The following is a 15,660-nucleotide window of genomic DNA, read 5'->3' as shown; positions in this document are numbered from 1 at the left end:
CTGCACATTCCTTCCAAAATGTAAAATTCAAAACATTATCCACAAAATTTTTCCCCTTGCTTTCTTTAGCATATGCTAAAATTGTCCACTCTCTAGATGTTACCATAGCTCTTAATGCATCCTTTTAAGCCAAAATACTCTGTAATACAATAAAATTTGTGGCAAAGCGAGTTGGAGTAAGTCGAAGTATCTTTATTCCACCTATGTTTTTTTTCTCATCAAATGCAATGCATAACAATGGTTATATATATATATACTTTGTAATTTTTGCAGCATGAAGTACAACATCATTTACTTCATCTAACTTCCTTATATCTTGTAACTTCAAATTTAAGCAATAGGCTGTACAAGAAAACCAATGAAGTGTATGAAATTCTTGCTCCAACAACCTCCCAGTAGCAATGTAATTTGCAACATTATCAATCACAATTTGAATCACATTTTTAGGACCAACAAGTAGCACCACCTCTCTAAGAAACTTATACAACATATTTGCAGTCTTTGAAGCATCAGATGCATCAACTGATTTTAAGAAAACAATACCCCTTGGACAATATTCTAGAAAATTAATAAGAGTTCTCCTACATCTATCTGTCCAACTATCAGCCATAATAGTGCAACCAGTCTCCTTCCATGTTACACGATAACTATCTACAAAAATTTTGACCTCCTTAACATTCTTGGCCAATAAATAACCACGAAAAACATAAAATTCAAGGCCCTTATAACCAAGACCCATACTAGCAATAACATCAATCATCTGTTGATAATACTTGGAATTAACTGCATTGAATGCAATACAAGTATCAATCATCCACTTTGATAGAGCAAGATCACATCTTTCTACTGCTTCCTTACTTTACAACAACTTTTAAGAGTAGGTTGAGCTCCAGGAGTTGTTCTTGGCATAAAATAACCTCCAATACAACTTGGTGTTTTTCCTTTCCTCTCAACTAAAGTGTGTTTCCCTTGACCTAGACTTCCTTTACTTAAAACACATTTTCCCTTTCCTATAGAGCTAGGTGGGGGCATAGAAGAGTGGGTAATTTCTTGAATATCATCATCGTCCACATAAATTTGGTTTCCTTGATCCTTGAGACCAGACCCATATTGGTTGTGTTCCTCATACTCTTGTTGTGACTTCCTTTTTTTTGCAACATAACCTTCTACATTTTGTAACATTTGAAAGCGAACATCCGCAGGTACTTTTTTACAACTTTCAGTTTCTCCTCATATCCTAACTAGATGTTTTTTAAATCGATTAATACCACCACCTTTAAAAACTTTATTACAATACAAAAACATCAATTGACCTCTTCCATTTGTGTCTAACTTTAAATGGTTGTAATGACCCCAAGCTGGATCAGTCTTTCCTCTAGCAATGTTTTTTTGGAGGAGATGAAATTGGTGTAACATCAATTGTTGATTGATTGTGTCATAGGATCTAACATTTAAACTGTTGTAGACACTACAAATATTCCATATTTCATACTATCAAATAACTTATAGTAATAAACAACAAACATACATAGAAAGCAGTAAGTAACAACTGACAATTACATCGTACATGAAGAAACAATGTCACAAACTCACACTGTACACGACAAAAACAAAAAATTAAACAAAAGATGCTTAAACTAAAAAGCAATCAAGAAATGAAGTATATAAAAAAACCTAATCAATAGAAGATGGTGGCAATGGCATAGAGTTGTATGGTATTATGGTCATACGTACATGCTTTTCAAACTTCAAAAGCATTAAAAAAATTATGCACAGAAGCCCATAGCAGTAGCTTTTCTGGTTTGGGAATTCTGAAAACTAAAAAGTGATGTGATAGAATGGTATGGTGTAGGAAATAATTCTGCTTCTTTTTTTGGATTTTTTAGGTTTTCTCTTATTTAAATTACCATATTATCACATATTTAAATAATAAAAGAGTAAATAAAGTGGATCTATTAATGTAATTTTACACAATTGACAAACCTGACCGGGTTATTAAAACCCTACTAGGTCACATGAGTTACTTAAAACCCACCAGGTTGCACTAGTTTTGACCGGGCCACTTACATTTTTGATCCAATTGATCACTTGGCCTGTTCAATGCGTCGAGTCACTAGTCCAACAGGCCGGGCTGAGTTGGGTTTAATAACTATGGTCACCATAAATGCTAGGTTCCTAATATCACATGCACAACAATTAGACTACAGGGCAGTGACTTAGCCATATTGATAGAAAGTAATTTATTATTTCCTATTCTATTGTACATTACCTTGTGTGTATATTCATATTAATGGTCAATTGAATACATACTTTTCAACAAAACTGTCATATGTGGTTGTCTTTTGTCTTTATGGTACTCTGAGAGTATCTAATAATTTTCCTCAATTGTATAACCAAACATAAAATTTGAAAAGGAAAAAAAAAAAACCTCAAATATATCCATAAAATTATTTCATAAAAAAATGAAAAAAAAAAAAATCAAACTAGATAAAGACATAAATATAAAAATGCACATACTTCATTTCCCTTCCCTTTATAAACCAAACACAAGTCATGTATCCAAACACACTTAAGGAAACTAATGTCCCCTTCCCTTCCTCTTCTCTTTCCCTTCCCATTCTCTGTTCCTTTCTCTTCTATTTCCTTAATTACATCCAGACATATAGCTTCATTTGGATAGCTTATCTCATGTCCACGTTTTGCGTTTTTTTTTGGGACTAGCGCATGGTGCACTGTTCATGGACATGAACAGTGCACCAAGGCATATGAACATTAACCACAAAGTTAACAATAATTTTTTTTATTTTTTTCAGTTTTCAGCAAAATAAGTGATATCAAAATGCACAAGTGTAAAGTTTTTTTTTTTTGGAGAGAATTTCAACCGATCATCAGACAAATATACTAATTAGTTTTTGATATAAGTGGAGATTGAGCCTCAGATTTTTTATTCAATCATTAAAGACTTTACTAGTTAAGGTAACCAAACAAAATTATAGATGCGGTAATTGTAATTTAGCTTCTTCTAATCTATACTATTATTTGAGAGATTTTCCTAGTTTAGACTAGACTTTTACACAGCTCAGAATTACCCTTTAAACCTTATGTTTAACAAGAAAAGATTTAAGGACAACTTAATAAAAATATATTTTTAACTCCACTTAAAATATTTAGAAATTATGACACTTTACCCATATCTTCCAAATAAACTTATATTAAAAAAAAATAAATAAATAAAAGGGGAAATTATGATACAATGTGGGAGGCCAGATCAGCTGGTTAATTCTGATTGACTTTTGACACGGGTCAACCAGATAGCACCCGATGCATCCGTCTAGGTAACCACCTAGATCAGTTTAGCTTCCCCCTCATATTTTCGAATTTCTCTCACAAATTTTCATTTCCCTGCCTGAACAAGTCTCTCTCTATCTCTCTTCCCAAAACCCTACGTTATAAAAAAATTGCTCCTCCTCTTCCACTTGGCGCAAAATCTTGGCTGATCGCGAACAACAACAACAACAACGAGATCCTCAATTCAATAACGAAACCCTAATTTCTTCAACCAAGGCTCTCCGTCGATACAGCGATCGATTCCATACCTTTTCCAACCATGGTATGCTCATTTCTTCTTCATTTTCTGTTGTGTTTTCTCGGCAACCAAACAGCGTCGTAGCTTAGAACATTTTAGAATTGCTATTGTGTCTCTTCGTGTTAAAAGGCTTTCGATTACTGTTACGACGCATGTCAATGTTACAATGTTCATAATAGATTTAGCTTAGAATTATTAAGTTAATCATGGATATCAAATTTTACATCAATCAGATTTCATTTTTATCCAATCCATAATTTGTGTGTTTGGCATATATATATATAAACTAAAATTATATAGTTGAGACGGTTCTCGGTTTCTGATCATCTTGAGATTTGACAAGAATGGGGAAAGCAAATAATGCAACGGGTGGATTTGTCAAAATATTGGGTCAATAAAAAGATATTTGATGGTGTTACTGTTACATTAACCAAAATTTATAATAGATGTTACTTGAAAATATGTTTTGTGTGTGCACGTGCGCGTGTGTACTTTCTTGTGGTTGGCGGTTGCGGTGGCAGCAATGGTGATGGGCCGATGGCAATAATTGAGAACAAGTTGGGAAAGAGAGTGGTTTGTTCTTGTGTAACCAAAACTAATGACTCTGGTAGTTAGATGGACCAACTTCATCAAAATTGATGGGCTATGGGGGGAAGCGAAAACCAAAATAACTTTGGTTCAAGCTTTTAAGAGACATGATGATCTTTGTTCAACAAAATGGATTCCCCTTGATAGAACTAAATGGTCAGAAATGATTTCTGTTACCAATCCCGCGTGGATAAAGTTTTGGTGCATATGTGTTTTTTTAAACTTTTGTGCTAGTGTAGATAGCCTAGGTTTTAAGAATGCCTTAGAATTTGAATGTAATTAAAAAGAAAGGGGGGGAGGGGAATAATGAGTTAAAGAAAGGGGAATAAGAATTAAGTTGATAAAGCATGGTATAGTAATTGTAGGTTGATGTTGCATATATAAATCAAATGGGAAGATAGTGGATCATTTATTTTTTTCATTGTGGCATGCTAATTGAATGTGGACTCTAGCTTCTGTTTGTTTGAGGTTAGGTGGGTTATTCCAAGAACAGCGGTTGAACTATTGGCATGTTGGAAGAGACATTTTTGTAGATGGCATAGTGGTGAGATTTGAAATACAATTCTCCTATGTTAATGAGTTGTATTAGGAGAGAAAGGAATGCACCAGGTTTTAGTGGAGCTACTGGTATTTAGGCTGAAAATTTTGTTCTTATTTACGATTGGATGGCAGCCCGTAGTTGACATTCTGTTCAAACTTCTTTGAGTTCTTGGGTCTTTTGAATCTTAGGTGTTTCTCTTGTATACATTTGGGCTGTGCCCCTTATTCCACTATTTTGATGTAACTCATAAATCAAAAATGGGAAATTCTTGGGTGAAACAAATTACAAACCCATTTACATAATTTTATTTTTCTGTGTGTGTGTGTGTGAGAGAGAGAGAGAGATTGTCATCTTTCTTGTTTGCAAAGCCTGAATCGTCAACTTTTCTATTACATTGGCTTGTTCATTTGTCTATTTGCACAGGCTGGAAGGGTTATTATTAACTTGATTGTGGTGGGCTCTGGCATGTTAGCAAAGGCTTTTGTTCAGGCATACCGTCAAGCACTTGCAAGTAAGCGTTTTTCGTTGTAGTGACTTTATACTTGGAATTGCTATCTACTTTTTCCCTCCTCCACCTCCCCCCCCCTGGCGGGCGTAATATTGTTATTATTCTTGCTGTAATCATTATTTCTAACAAGCTGTTGCCAGTCGTTATTGTGTTTGGAGTTCTGGCTCATATGATCATATATGTTCATGGGTAGGGATTTCAAAGTTATATAATAAGAATAATAATTTTTTTTCTGTCCGGGTTTGGAAAAAATCTTATTCACAATTTAGGCAATAAAAGCTTGAATAAGCAAATTGTTAATTAAAATATCCAACGGAAGAAATGATCTCTTGGGAAATTGCAGCAAAGTGTGTATGTAGATACAGAACATCGCTATGTTAAGAACATGGATACACTGATATGATAATATTTAGAAAACTAGTTTATAATATGGGAGGCATATTGTACTTAAGAAATAGATATGTTTAAGATATTGTTTTTGTCAAATTGTTAAGTATGTTGCATTTATTACACAAAATTGTCGACTTATATGTTAGTGTTTTGGACCAAATGGCATATCCTTCTTCTTTCTCCTATACAGCAAGGGGTGAAGGGTAATGTCCCAGCTTCAATCATGTATGGCTCATGAATTGTACTCGTCTATATAAATGTATATAATCCCCTCCTATGTTTAATCTACAATTATTTTCTTATTTATAGTGAAAGGTGATAACCTAATGTTGAATGTGTGTTTCATATGTATATTAGAGTATCTGAGAAGTATCACATCATGAAAACTATTTAAATGTTTGATATGTCCATGAAGTAACTGTGCTGCTGTGCGTTAAATTTGTTTATTTTTTTTATAATGAAATTTAAGAAAATTCTGTTTTGTATAACATGTGCGTCTTTGAAACTTATAAAAAAAAAAGTGCGTCTTTGAAGGGGTTGAGCCGTCTTTAGAGTTGAAACTATTCTTACTTCATTCTCTGTATGCTTGTAAGGCTGCTTTAAGTTGTCACTCATTCTCCTCTCTGGTGGAGGTTTTAGATTCTTGTGAATTATGATGATCTTTGTTGCTTCCCTAGTGTACTGCTTGCATACATGGGGAGTTACTCCTCTTCTTTTTTTCCTCAATAAATGTTTGATTAGCTATCAGAGAAAAGGGGGAAAGTATAAATTGTTATGCATGTAATCTTCTCAAATTAGGAATAATATCCCGACGAGCCCAACAGAGCCTTTGAAGAAATCATATCACATTGATATTTTGTAGAACCAGTCCTGAAACATATTTTAGAAGAGTGCTCTCAAATATATGAATGAAAATGAATATTACTTTTCCCATTCTTAATTGGTCAGTGAAAGGCGGTTTGAGAGATAGGGAGTTGGTCACCCTTAACCAAGCTCTGATGGGTAAATGGTTATGGTGCTTTGGTTTGGAGGAAGTGCAGTTATGGAGGCATGTAGTTGCTGTGGAGAGTGCAGTGATTGGTGCTTGAAAAATGCTCAGGCAACTCATGGTTGTGACTTATGGAAAAGTATTCATATGGGGTGGGATGGGTTCTTACAGTTACTCCCTTTGATGTAAAGTATTCATGTGGGGTGGGATGGATTCTTACAGTATACTCCCTTTGATGTAGGGGAGGGCAGCTGTGTTTGGTTTTGGCATGAATTGCATGATAGGTGGTGTGGCAACCAACTGTTGACCTGTATGATTGTTTATTAGTTTGAGATGCCTCAGTTGGTTCCTTGATGGGAAACCAGAATGACGGTGAACAGAGGAGTCAGGATGTAAGGTTTGTAAGAGACTTTAATGATTGGGAGTTAGAGACGGTCTTATTAAGAGAGGATACACTCTAGTAGGGTGTTGCTGCGTTGTGGAGTTTTGTCTTTTGTCCCTTTGGGTTTCACTGGTGCTACCAGAAACAGTCCCAGACCTTTGGTTGGATGGCAGAATTGGCTAGAGAAGCAATTTTCAGATATCTGGACTTTGGTCCCTTAATGTTTGATGTGGACTTTGTGGCGTGAACGAAATCTTTGTACATTTGAGGATAGGGAAATTTCAGGTGTTGAGTTGTTTGCTAGATCATTGTTTGATTGGTCTCGGGTGTGAGGCTTTAATAATAGTAACTTTTTTTTTCTTTTTTTTGATAAGTAATATAACTTCATTGAATAAAATTGTTTGATTGGTCTCAGGTGTGAGGCTTTAATAATAGTAACTTTTTTTTTCTTTTTTTTGATAAGTAATATAACTTCATTGAATAAAGAAATCAATACAGGGAACCAGAGCACACAGGCAGTTTACCAAGGAACCAGGAAAAAAAAAAAAACCCTATAATGCAAATAAAGTACAACTATTTAAGTTTTTAGAATCGTTATGTTTTTGTGCATAACCTTTGTTATCCTTTTGACTACTTCGTGTGCATTCATGTAGAAGTAGTCCTGTTCAATACAATGCTTATTTACCTATCAAAAAAATTGTCAGTTGGTCAGTGTTTTTTAATGTACATTTTAAAATTTTCCTAAAACCCTTCTGTTTTCAAGAAAATTTCTAGTAATAGCTTTTAACAGTGTGTTGTGAAGTAGATTTTCCATATTCTATGCTTTGAAGAATAGAAAGCTTTTTTTTTTCTTTTATAGTGTTGCTGCAGCCTAATATTTACCTATTCTTGCTGCACTCTATACTACTTTCTATGGCAAGTTATTTCTTCCCACCATAGTGATTCTATTCCTTTCTTGTAAATGTTTTGAGTACTATGAATGGACTACTCTCAATCTTAAGTTGTGTTTCTCCAAATCTTTGTTTGATTGGGTTCTAGCTTTGGGCTTACTTCTCTTTTAGACTGATAGATCATAGTAACTTATGTTCTATATATGTAACTTTAGTTGAAGTTTATAGCTTCCCTAGAACACTTCCTTTGTACCCCATGTTGCCTTTTTTTCTTTATTCAATAAATTTCTCCAATTAGTTGTAAATAAATTAGTTTTATTTAAAAAATCCCACACTATAACCGTTCTTCATAGTGAAGCACCCCAACTAAGTGTAGTTCCCTCCTTCCCATTAGGGAGAGAGGATTTTCCACATAAATCCTGTTTGTCAAGGTCTATTTTTATTTTTTCATTATTTTTGTCTATCAGTTTGTGTTATGTAACAATGACGCTAGGCAATGCATTACCCTTGATGTAGACAGTAAAGACTTAAGGAAAAAGATTAAATAGCACAAGATTTGAGATTGGTGGTTCACAAGAGTCTTGTAGCTCAAGTGGGACCTCCTGGTGTCTCCAACAAAGATGTCCAAGGTTCAAATCTCCCCTCCCCCATTGTGACTATGGAATTATAAAAATAAAATTCAAGATTTGTGATCTCGTTTTGATGCAGGGCTTTCTTGGCACCCTCCAGAAATTGCTTTAGTGTTTATTGAGTCTTAGTATTAAGTTTTTTATCTTATAAAGTTGCTGGTTCAGTTTTAATTAAGTTTGACCAGAATAAGGGCAATTGGGTAATTTGAGGTTCAAGTGATAGCCCAGGGGTAATAGCATTCTTTGTAGTGCTCTATGTCTATGGTTCAAACCCCACCTTCCCCCATCCTCCACTATCTACCGATCAAAAGTGCAATTGATGTGGGTTTGGGCTGTCCTTGGCTATACCAAAGGCAGATGAGGATTAGATTGTGTTTTTACGTTTTTTTTTTTTTTAATTTTAAATTTTGTTTGTACTTTTTATTTATATTTTTGGAATCCCTAGTCTTTCTCGGAAAAAGGTTATTTTGGAGTTCTAGGAGTAGTACTGGCAATAGCCTATAAAAGAGTCTATGTATTCAATAGATGAGAGAGGGTGAGATTGATATTAATAAATTTTCAGTAGCTTAATTTAAGCTTTGAGGGTTTGGTTGTCTTTACCTACCTAAGGTGTGATTGATCCTTTTGTATCAGCCTGTACTATTCATTTTATTGATTGTTTTATCACCAAACAGCCACCAAACATATTCAAGATTCAATCTTTTTTTTAATACCTAAACCTACCTAGATCCTTAAACATCTAACACTATTCAAGAACCCTTCAAGATTTCATCTAGAAATCCAATTCATTGCTGAATTCTTAGAGATCCCACATCAAAATATAGCCCATTCATGCTTCTGTCCTGCATCATTCCCTTCATGCCATAACAAGAAGCCGAGTTCTAGGGTGTGTTTGCATATTGATTTAGAGCCAAACTTCTAAATTTATCAATTCTGTCTACAAAGTTCCCAAACATGGGAGCAACTTTTGTAGTGCTTTCCCTACTTTTAAACACCTATTATAATGATTTAAGATGTTTAGGCATGCCCTGATTACATTGTATGTGTTATATTGCAGATGCCTCAAAAACTGGTGTTGCCCAAGAAACACTAAACAACACAGTCCGCAAAGCAAGCAAAGCAATGACAGAGCAAGAAGCTAGGCAGATTCTTGGGGTCTCTGACCAAACTGCTTGGGAGGAGATTTTGAAGGTCGGTATCCCCTCTTTTCTGCTCTCTTCATTTTACATTATGAATAGGTTGTAAAAAAATAATCCGCTGCAGAAATACGACGCTTTGTTTGAGAGGAATGCGAAGAATGGGAGCTTTTATCTTCAGTCGAAGGTTCACAGAGCCAAGGAATGTTTAGAGGCTTTCTATCGGGACAAAGGTCAGGGTAACCCTAGTTGAAAACTCAGCAAAGGTCTCTTTGCATATAGTGTACCTTGCTCCCTTGATTTTGTTTTTAGTATTCTGGTAGTCTTGGAATTCTATCATGGTCACTCTTGACGGAATTGTATAAATCATAAAATGAATCACTTTGCAAATCTGATGGACAAGCTGTCTCTGGATCAGGATGATTAATGTCTAAGTGACAAGATTGGACGTATTCTCTTCCTCTCAAAATATTTGAGAGTTTGTTAATGGTTGCATTTTAATGAAAAAAAAGAGCATAATAATACTTATTAAAAATGAATTAAGTTTAATAAAGTCTAGGGCCTCTGGGCCACCCCATTCTGAAGCAATGGACTTCACTCCTTGCTTTTGTTCAATAGCAGTTGTGGATACCCTTCTAATTGGATTGGGTTCAAAACAAAACATACATTTTGGATTGAGCTCAAAGCAAGATGTGAATAGAGTACGTGCGGCTGTATAACATTGAACCAAAATCCCCAACTAGAGAAGAAATGTTAAAACCTAACAACTCAGATGAGAGCTTCGTGACCAGTTCAAGGGAGGGACCACCAATGATTGATAGGTCACCCCCTTACCAACCAATTGTTTTACTAAATTAATTATACATCGAACCTTCTAAGTATCGGTCGTTTTAATTTTACCTTGTGTTGAAAAATTTGGATGTTCATCCTTTTGTAAGGCAAGCTCTTTTGGCCACTAAAATTCCAGATAAGTTCAAAACGATGTAGTAGATTCCTTATTTTGTTTAATTTAAGTGTATATGTGTATAAAGTTTCTTTTTGGAGATCTAAACCTTGGCCCTTAGTTGTAGGGTAACCGTTATACTAGGAGCGTGCAATGGTGTTTTGAGTTCTATTTAAACCATATTAGCATATATTCTAATTATTCATATAATTCTTCTACCTATCAAAAATTCATATAATTCTTCTCTCTTTTAGACTTTTTTTATTCTCTCTCTCAAATGGCAATTTTTTTTAAGTGAGAGGATAGAATGTGATTTCACAAAGGTTGGGTAAAAGTCGAAATATAATATTTTTATTATAATTTTATAAATATCCATTAGTGAATCAATTTTAAGTTGCAAGGGGAGTTTAGTGTAGTTAATTGAAAAGCAATGTGTGGTTTGTGAATGATTTAAAAACGGTGTAATTTCAATAATAGTAATACCTTAAGGGAGATAGTGAAATTTTCCCTTCAAAGAATGCCTATCAATTTAAATGGTTAATATATATGACACATCACTAAAGATTTGTGATGTTTCTTAAATGAAAGAAAGTAAGCTTATATTCTCTTATTAATTTATATATATATATATATATATATATGTGTGTGTGTGTGTGTGTATAAAATGGAAGGATTAAGTTTTACCTAATGCAATTCGTAGTCAACGTTATGGGTATAACAAATTGGTGTCTTAAACTAATAATAAAGAGTTATCATCAGAAGTGGACGCTATAAATTAAAACTCTTTAAAAAAAAATTAATGGATATACATTTTGAAAATACTACCGTTAAATTACATGTTCTCTTTATTTTTAAAACATACGTCAAAATTTCATGATAATGAATGACATCTTATTTAATATCCAATCCATAAAGTCATTTTTGTGTAAAATTTCAAAGTTTAAAGCACTTGAAATTTTTATATTTTATAGAGGAGATAGTTATGGATCTTTGATAATTTTGATATTTTACAAGCATGTCAAGTATAAGAAAATAATGTAATTCAATGATAGATTTCTCAAAAAACACATTCAAATGATTTTTTTTTTTTTTTAAGGAGTATAACATTGACAAAATTATAGTTATAACTTGAAATCTAACTCTTTAGAAAAATATATTTATTTGTAGATGAGTATATACATAATTTTAAATTTGATTGGTACCATATGCCTATCTACAATTTTTGTATATACAAGTATAATATATTCAAAGGTTTTGCAAAATTATGGGGGCATGACCCCTGTCTCCATGTGACTCCCCCGTTGAACCCTCTTGTCCAAGATGTTAGTTGGTTCTCAACAAAAGCCATTGAATGGACCAATGGTACAAGGTACATCATGTTGAAGTTTAATCAAAAACCCATTTTGACCTATTTTTTGTTTTTCTTGCTTTCAAAAAAGACTTACCAGGAAAAAGAAGAAGAAAAAGTTACCACATTTATATTTTAATAACAACAACATACCAGCTTCATGAAGATGTCCTTCTCAAAAAATAAAAATAAAAATCCTGTGAATAACAACAACAGATCATCTTCATGAAGATGTCCTTCTCAAAAAAAAAAAAAAAATCTAGATTTTATGCATTTGACATTGAGTTAATAAAGTATAATATCTGGTTTTCCAACCAAAAAAAAAAAACAGATGATTTGAATAGAAGTGAAATCGTACGAACATAATGAGCTCTAAATTGAATTCCACTGCAAACCCCGTTCTTTTGCCCGTAAGGAGGAAAATAACTAAAGCTGTGGTGGTAGTCCAAGCTAGTTGAGATATTTGATTCCCAAAAACTTGAATTACACGTAGCTTGGATTTGGTAAAATCATCTGAGTGTCACTGAATTCTAATAATTAGTGTTGGATTCACTCAAAGATGGTATTTGATTTTGGATTGAGTTGATACACTAATCTATTGTATCTGACATATTAATCATCCCTTTCTTGAAAAATTATTCAATTCTTTGGGAGTAATAATATTTCATCTTATGTCAAGAGTTTTATAACTCAACTAATTGATATTTCTTAGTGTTTCAACAAAATTATATATGATTCAAATCCTCTCTCTCCCATTGTAATTACCAAATTATTAATATATATATATATATATATATTTTATGAGTCCTACATAACTATGGGATCGACACGATTTTACAAGAATGATGCATATATCAAATAAATAAGATATTATTTAACTTGAGGTTCATGGTTTCTAGTGCTATAATTTAAATGGATTAAATGAATGATCAAAGGTTACACAATTTGTTATTATTGAATTTGTCATTAAATTCAAAAAATTATTAATATGTGAATTTGAACTGATCATAGAATGTTATTCCAGTCCTGTTATATAAGTTATATTTGCTAGAACTAATTCTCTCTCTTGTCTTTAATAACCCAAAACAATAATGTATGGCTGAAATTTATATAACGGAAAAAAAATTATTTTTTTAAACCTCTAAATCTTCTATAAAAAAAAAAAATCTCTAGATCTTAAATCTCACAACCAAATGCAAATTGAAAATATTTAAAAAAAGTAAATATATTTTCTATTAATTAAAAAGAACAAAAATTGAGTGTAAATTAAATGTATAGATTGAAGAGTGATGGAAAATCAAGACCTAATATGAAAAGAGAGAAGATTTCAAGATTCCCCACTACCCCAAAAGAAAAAGAAAAGAAGAAACTTTACAAATGTCCATAGCGTGCTAAAACACCCAAAATACTATTTTAACAAACCAAATAACAAAATCAAACTCCATCCAATGTGCCAAACGTAAAAATAAAAAAAAATTTACAAAAATGCTACAATGATTTGCTACTAATAGCTATCACTATGGCATCACTACTTTTTTTTTTTTTCTCTATCTCTCTTCTCTTTCAGCTTCATCACCAAAACCCTTAGTTGAACAACTAACCATCTATCTTCTCTCTCTCTCAAAATTGCTGAGATGAAAGATGGCGGGTTGCTAGGCATTGTAGGGTCATTAATTAGGGGATCAACCTTATTAATGGATCAGCGACAAAGCGAATCAACGAGGAGATGGCTTTATTGGTGGTGGCAACGAGGTGAGTTTTTATGAGTGTCATTGATGGTTTGTGATTAGTGGTGGTGGGTTACAAATTTGGTGTTTGTGGTGGTGGCGGCGGCTTTGTCACAAAGAACTATGCATTTCCACCCCCAATGACTTTATTACCTACAAAGAAGAAAACAAAGGGTAGTAAAAAGTAGGTAAAAGTTTTGGTAATGACGTGGGTGATATTTTACCAAATCCAGCATTCCAGCATTCCAGCTCCCCACTTTTTCCAGCATTATTATTACAACCTCTCCAAAAAAGTAGAAAAAGCAATGCAATAGAAATAGAAAGAAAGAAAAAGTCAGTTCCACCCACCATATTATACTAAATTAAAATAATAACAATTAAAAAAAAAAAAACCCAACCTCCTTTATTCTTTTATGAATAAACGCCAACCTTTTGATTCTTTAAGTTTGTGCGCTGGTTCAATCTCTTTATTAAAGAATTATGTTGGTTCTATTCTACACAAATTATAATAAACTTCTTCTTAGAAAGAAAATTATAATCAAACTAGTTGCTAGTCAAAAAAAAAAAAATTATAATCAAACTAGTTGCTAATCTATACACGCTATTAGTAGCAAACTATTGTAACATGTTGCTACTATTATTTAATCCATTTATTTATAGAGGAAAAGAAAAAAGAAGAAGAAGAAATCATAGAGAAATTAATATGTTAAGTTATTGTGGGTTTCAGTTAGTTCAAATAGTTCTATAGATTGAAAGTCTCTCTTTCTCTCAAAAAAAAAAAATTTTGTTAAGTTGTTTATATTATTTTAATGAGTTGTATGTAATTATGTAAAAATAAAATATTTGATTTAGAGTGTATAGTAAAGTGATATATTGAAATAGATAAAGATAAAATAGTTTTTTGATATGCTAAAAGATAAGTTTTTTTTTTGTTTTGTTTGAGAAGGTGCTAAAAAGATAAGTTAAGATTGGTAACATGTATTCTTCTCTAACATTATATTCTATCATGAATTCATACTCTCGTTTACTTTTTTAATTGACATGTACTTTTTTACAATTTTTGCTAATGTTATTTTTTGTCATCCTCTACCTTTTCTCTATATAGACAAAATTTAGCTACAAATTTTATTATACCTTAATGCTACAACTTTCAATGAAAAATTAGCATAAATATATAATTTGAAAATTTAACCGTTAAATTACATATTCTTTATGCTTTTAAAACACATGTCAAATTTCGTTACAATCAAATGTTATATACTATTTGATCCATAAAATTATTTTTTATGCATAGTTTTAGACTACAAAAATTTGAAATTTAAATATTTGATTGATGATATAGCTATTGATCTTCTATTTGCTAGAAATTTTGTAAGTATGAAGGATATAAGAAGAAAATGTAATCAAATGGTGGATTTATCAAAATTCACATCCTAAAAAAATATAGTGGAGTTGTAACCTTGGGCTACAACCAAGTTTGTTGCCAAACTTGTTTTATTATTATTCCATCAACTTACATTTTTTTCAATGGTGCATTAATCGCTCTCCCTTTAATATGACCGCATCATCTTAAGGTTTTGTTTAGTTGAGGGATAAAAAGTCATTTCATGTTTGTTTTTACTTTTATTAAACTTACATTCCATGTATTTTGTTTCCATCATACTTAATTGAAAGTATTGAGATTCTAAAACATCTTACCAAATTTCTAACTTGATATAAACTCAATGTTTAGTTTCAGCCGCTAAAATCATATCATCCACAAAAGGTATAAACCAAGGGACTTCCTCTTGAATTGATCTAGTAAGCTTGTTCATCACTATTGCAAAGGGATATTAACATAATGTTAATTCTTGATGCTAAATTATAGTAATAAAAAACTTACTTATGATGCCTTCACTTGCACTCACAATAGTTATAGTTCTTTGTCACACATAAATTTAATAAACTTAGGCACTATTTGCCACAGCCTTTTCATTTATGTGTAATTTTTAAAAAATTACTTTT

At 32.5% G+C, this 15,660-nt stretch overlaps 1 protein-coding gene across 1 annotated transcript; it reads left to right on the top strand.

Moving 5' to 3' along the window:
* Positions 1-3,278: 3,278 nt before the first annotated feature.
* On the top strand, positions 3,279-10,090 carry LOC142630478 (mitochondrial import inner membrane translocase subunit PAM16 like 2). Its single transcript, XM_075804479.1, has 4 exons — positions 3,279-3,610; positions 5,139-5,226; positions 9,560-9,693; positions 9,766-10,090. The coding sequence occupies exons 1-4, from the start codon at positions 3,608-3,610 to the stop codon at positions 9,889-9,891; spliced, it is 351 nt and encodes a 116-aa protein (XP_075660594.1). The 5' UTR covers positions 3,279-3,607; the 3' UTR covers positions 9,892-10,090.
* The last annotated feature ends 5,570 nt before the right edge of the window (positions 10,091-15,660 follow it).

The sequence above is a fragment of the Castanea sativa genome, chromosome 4 (assembly GCF_040712315.1).
Source record: "Castanea sativa cultivar Marrone di Chiusa Pesio chromosome 4, ASM4071231v1".
NCBI lineage: Eukaryota > Viridiplantae > Streptophyta > Magnoliopsida > Fagales > Fagaceae > Castanea > Castanea sativa.
The sequence above is the reverse complement of the archived record's forward strand: the minus strand, read 5'-3'. Positions and strand labels throughout refer to the sequence as shown.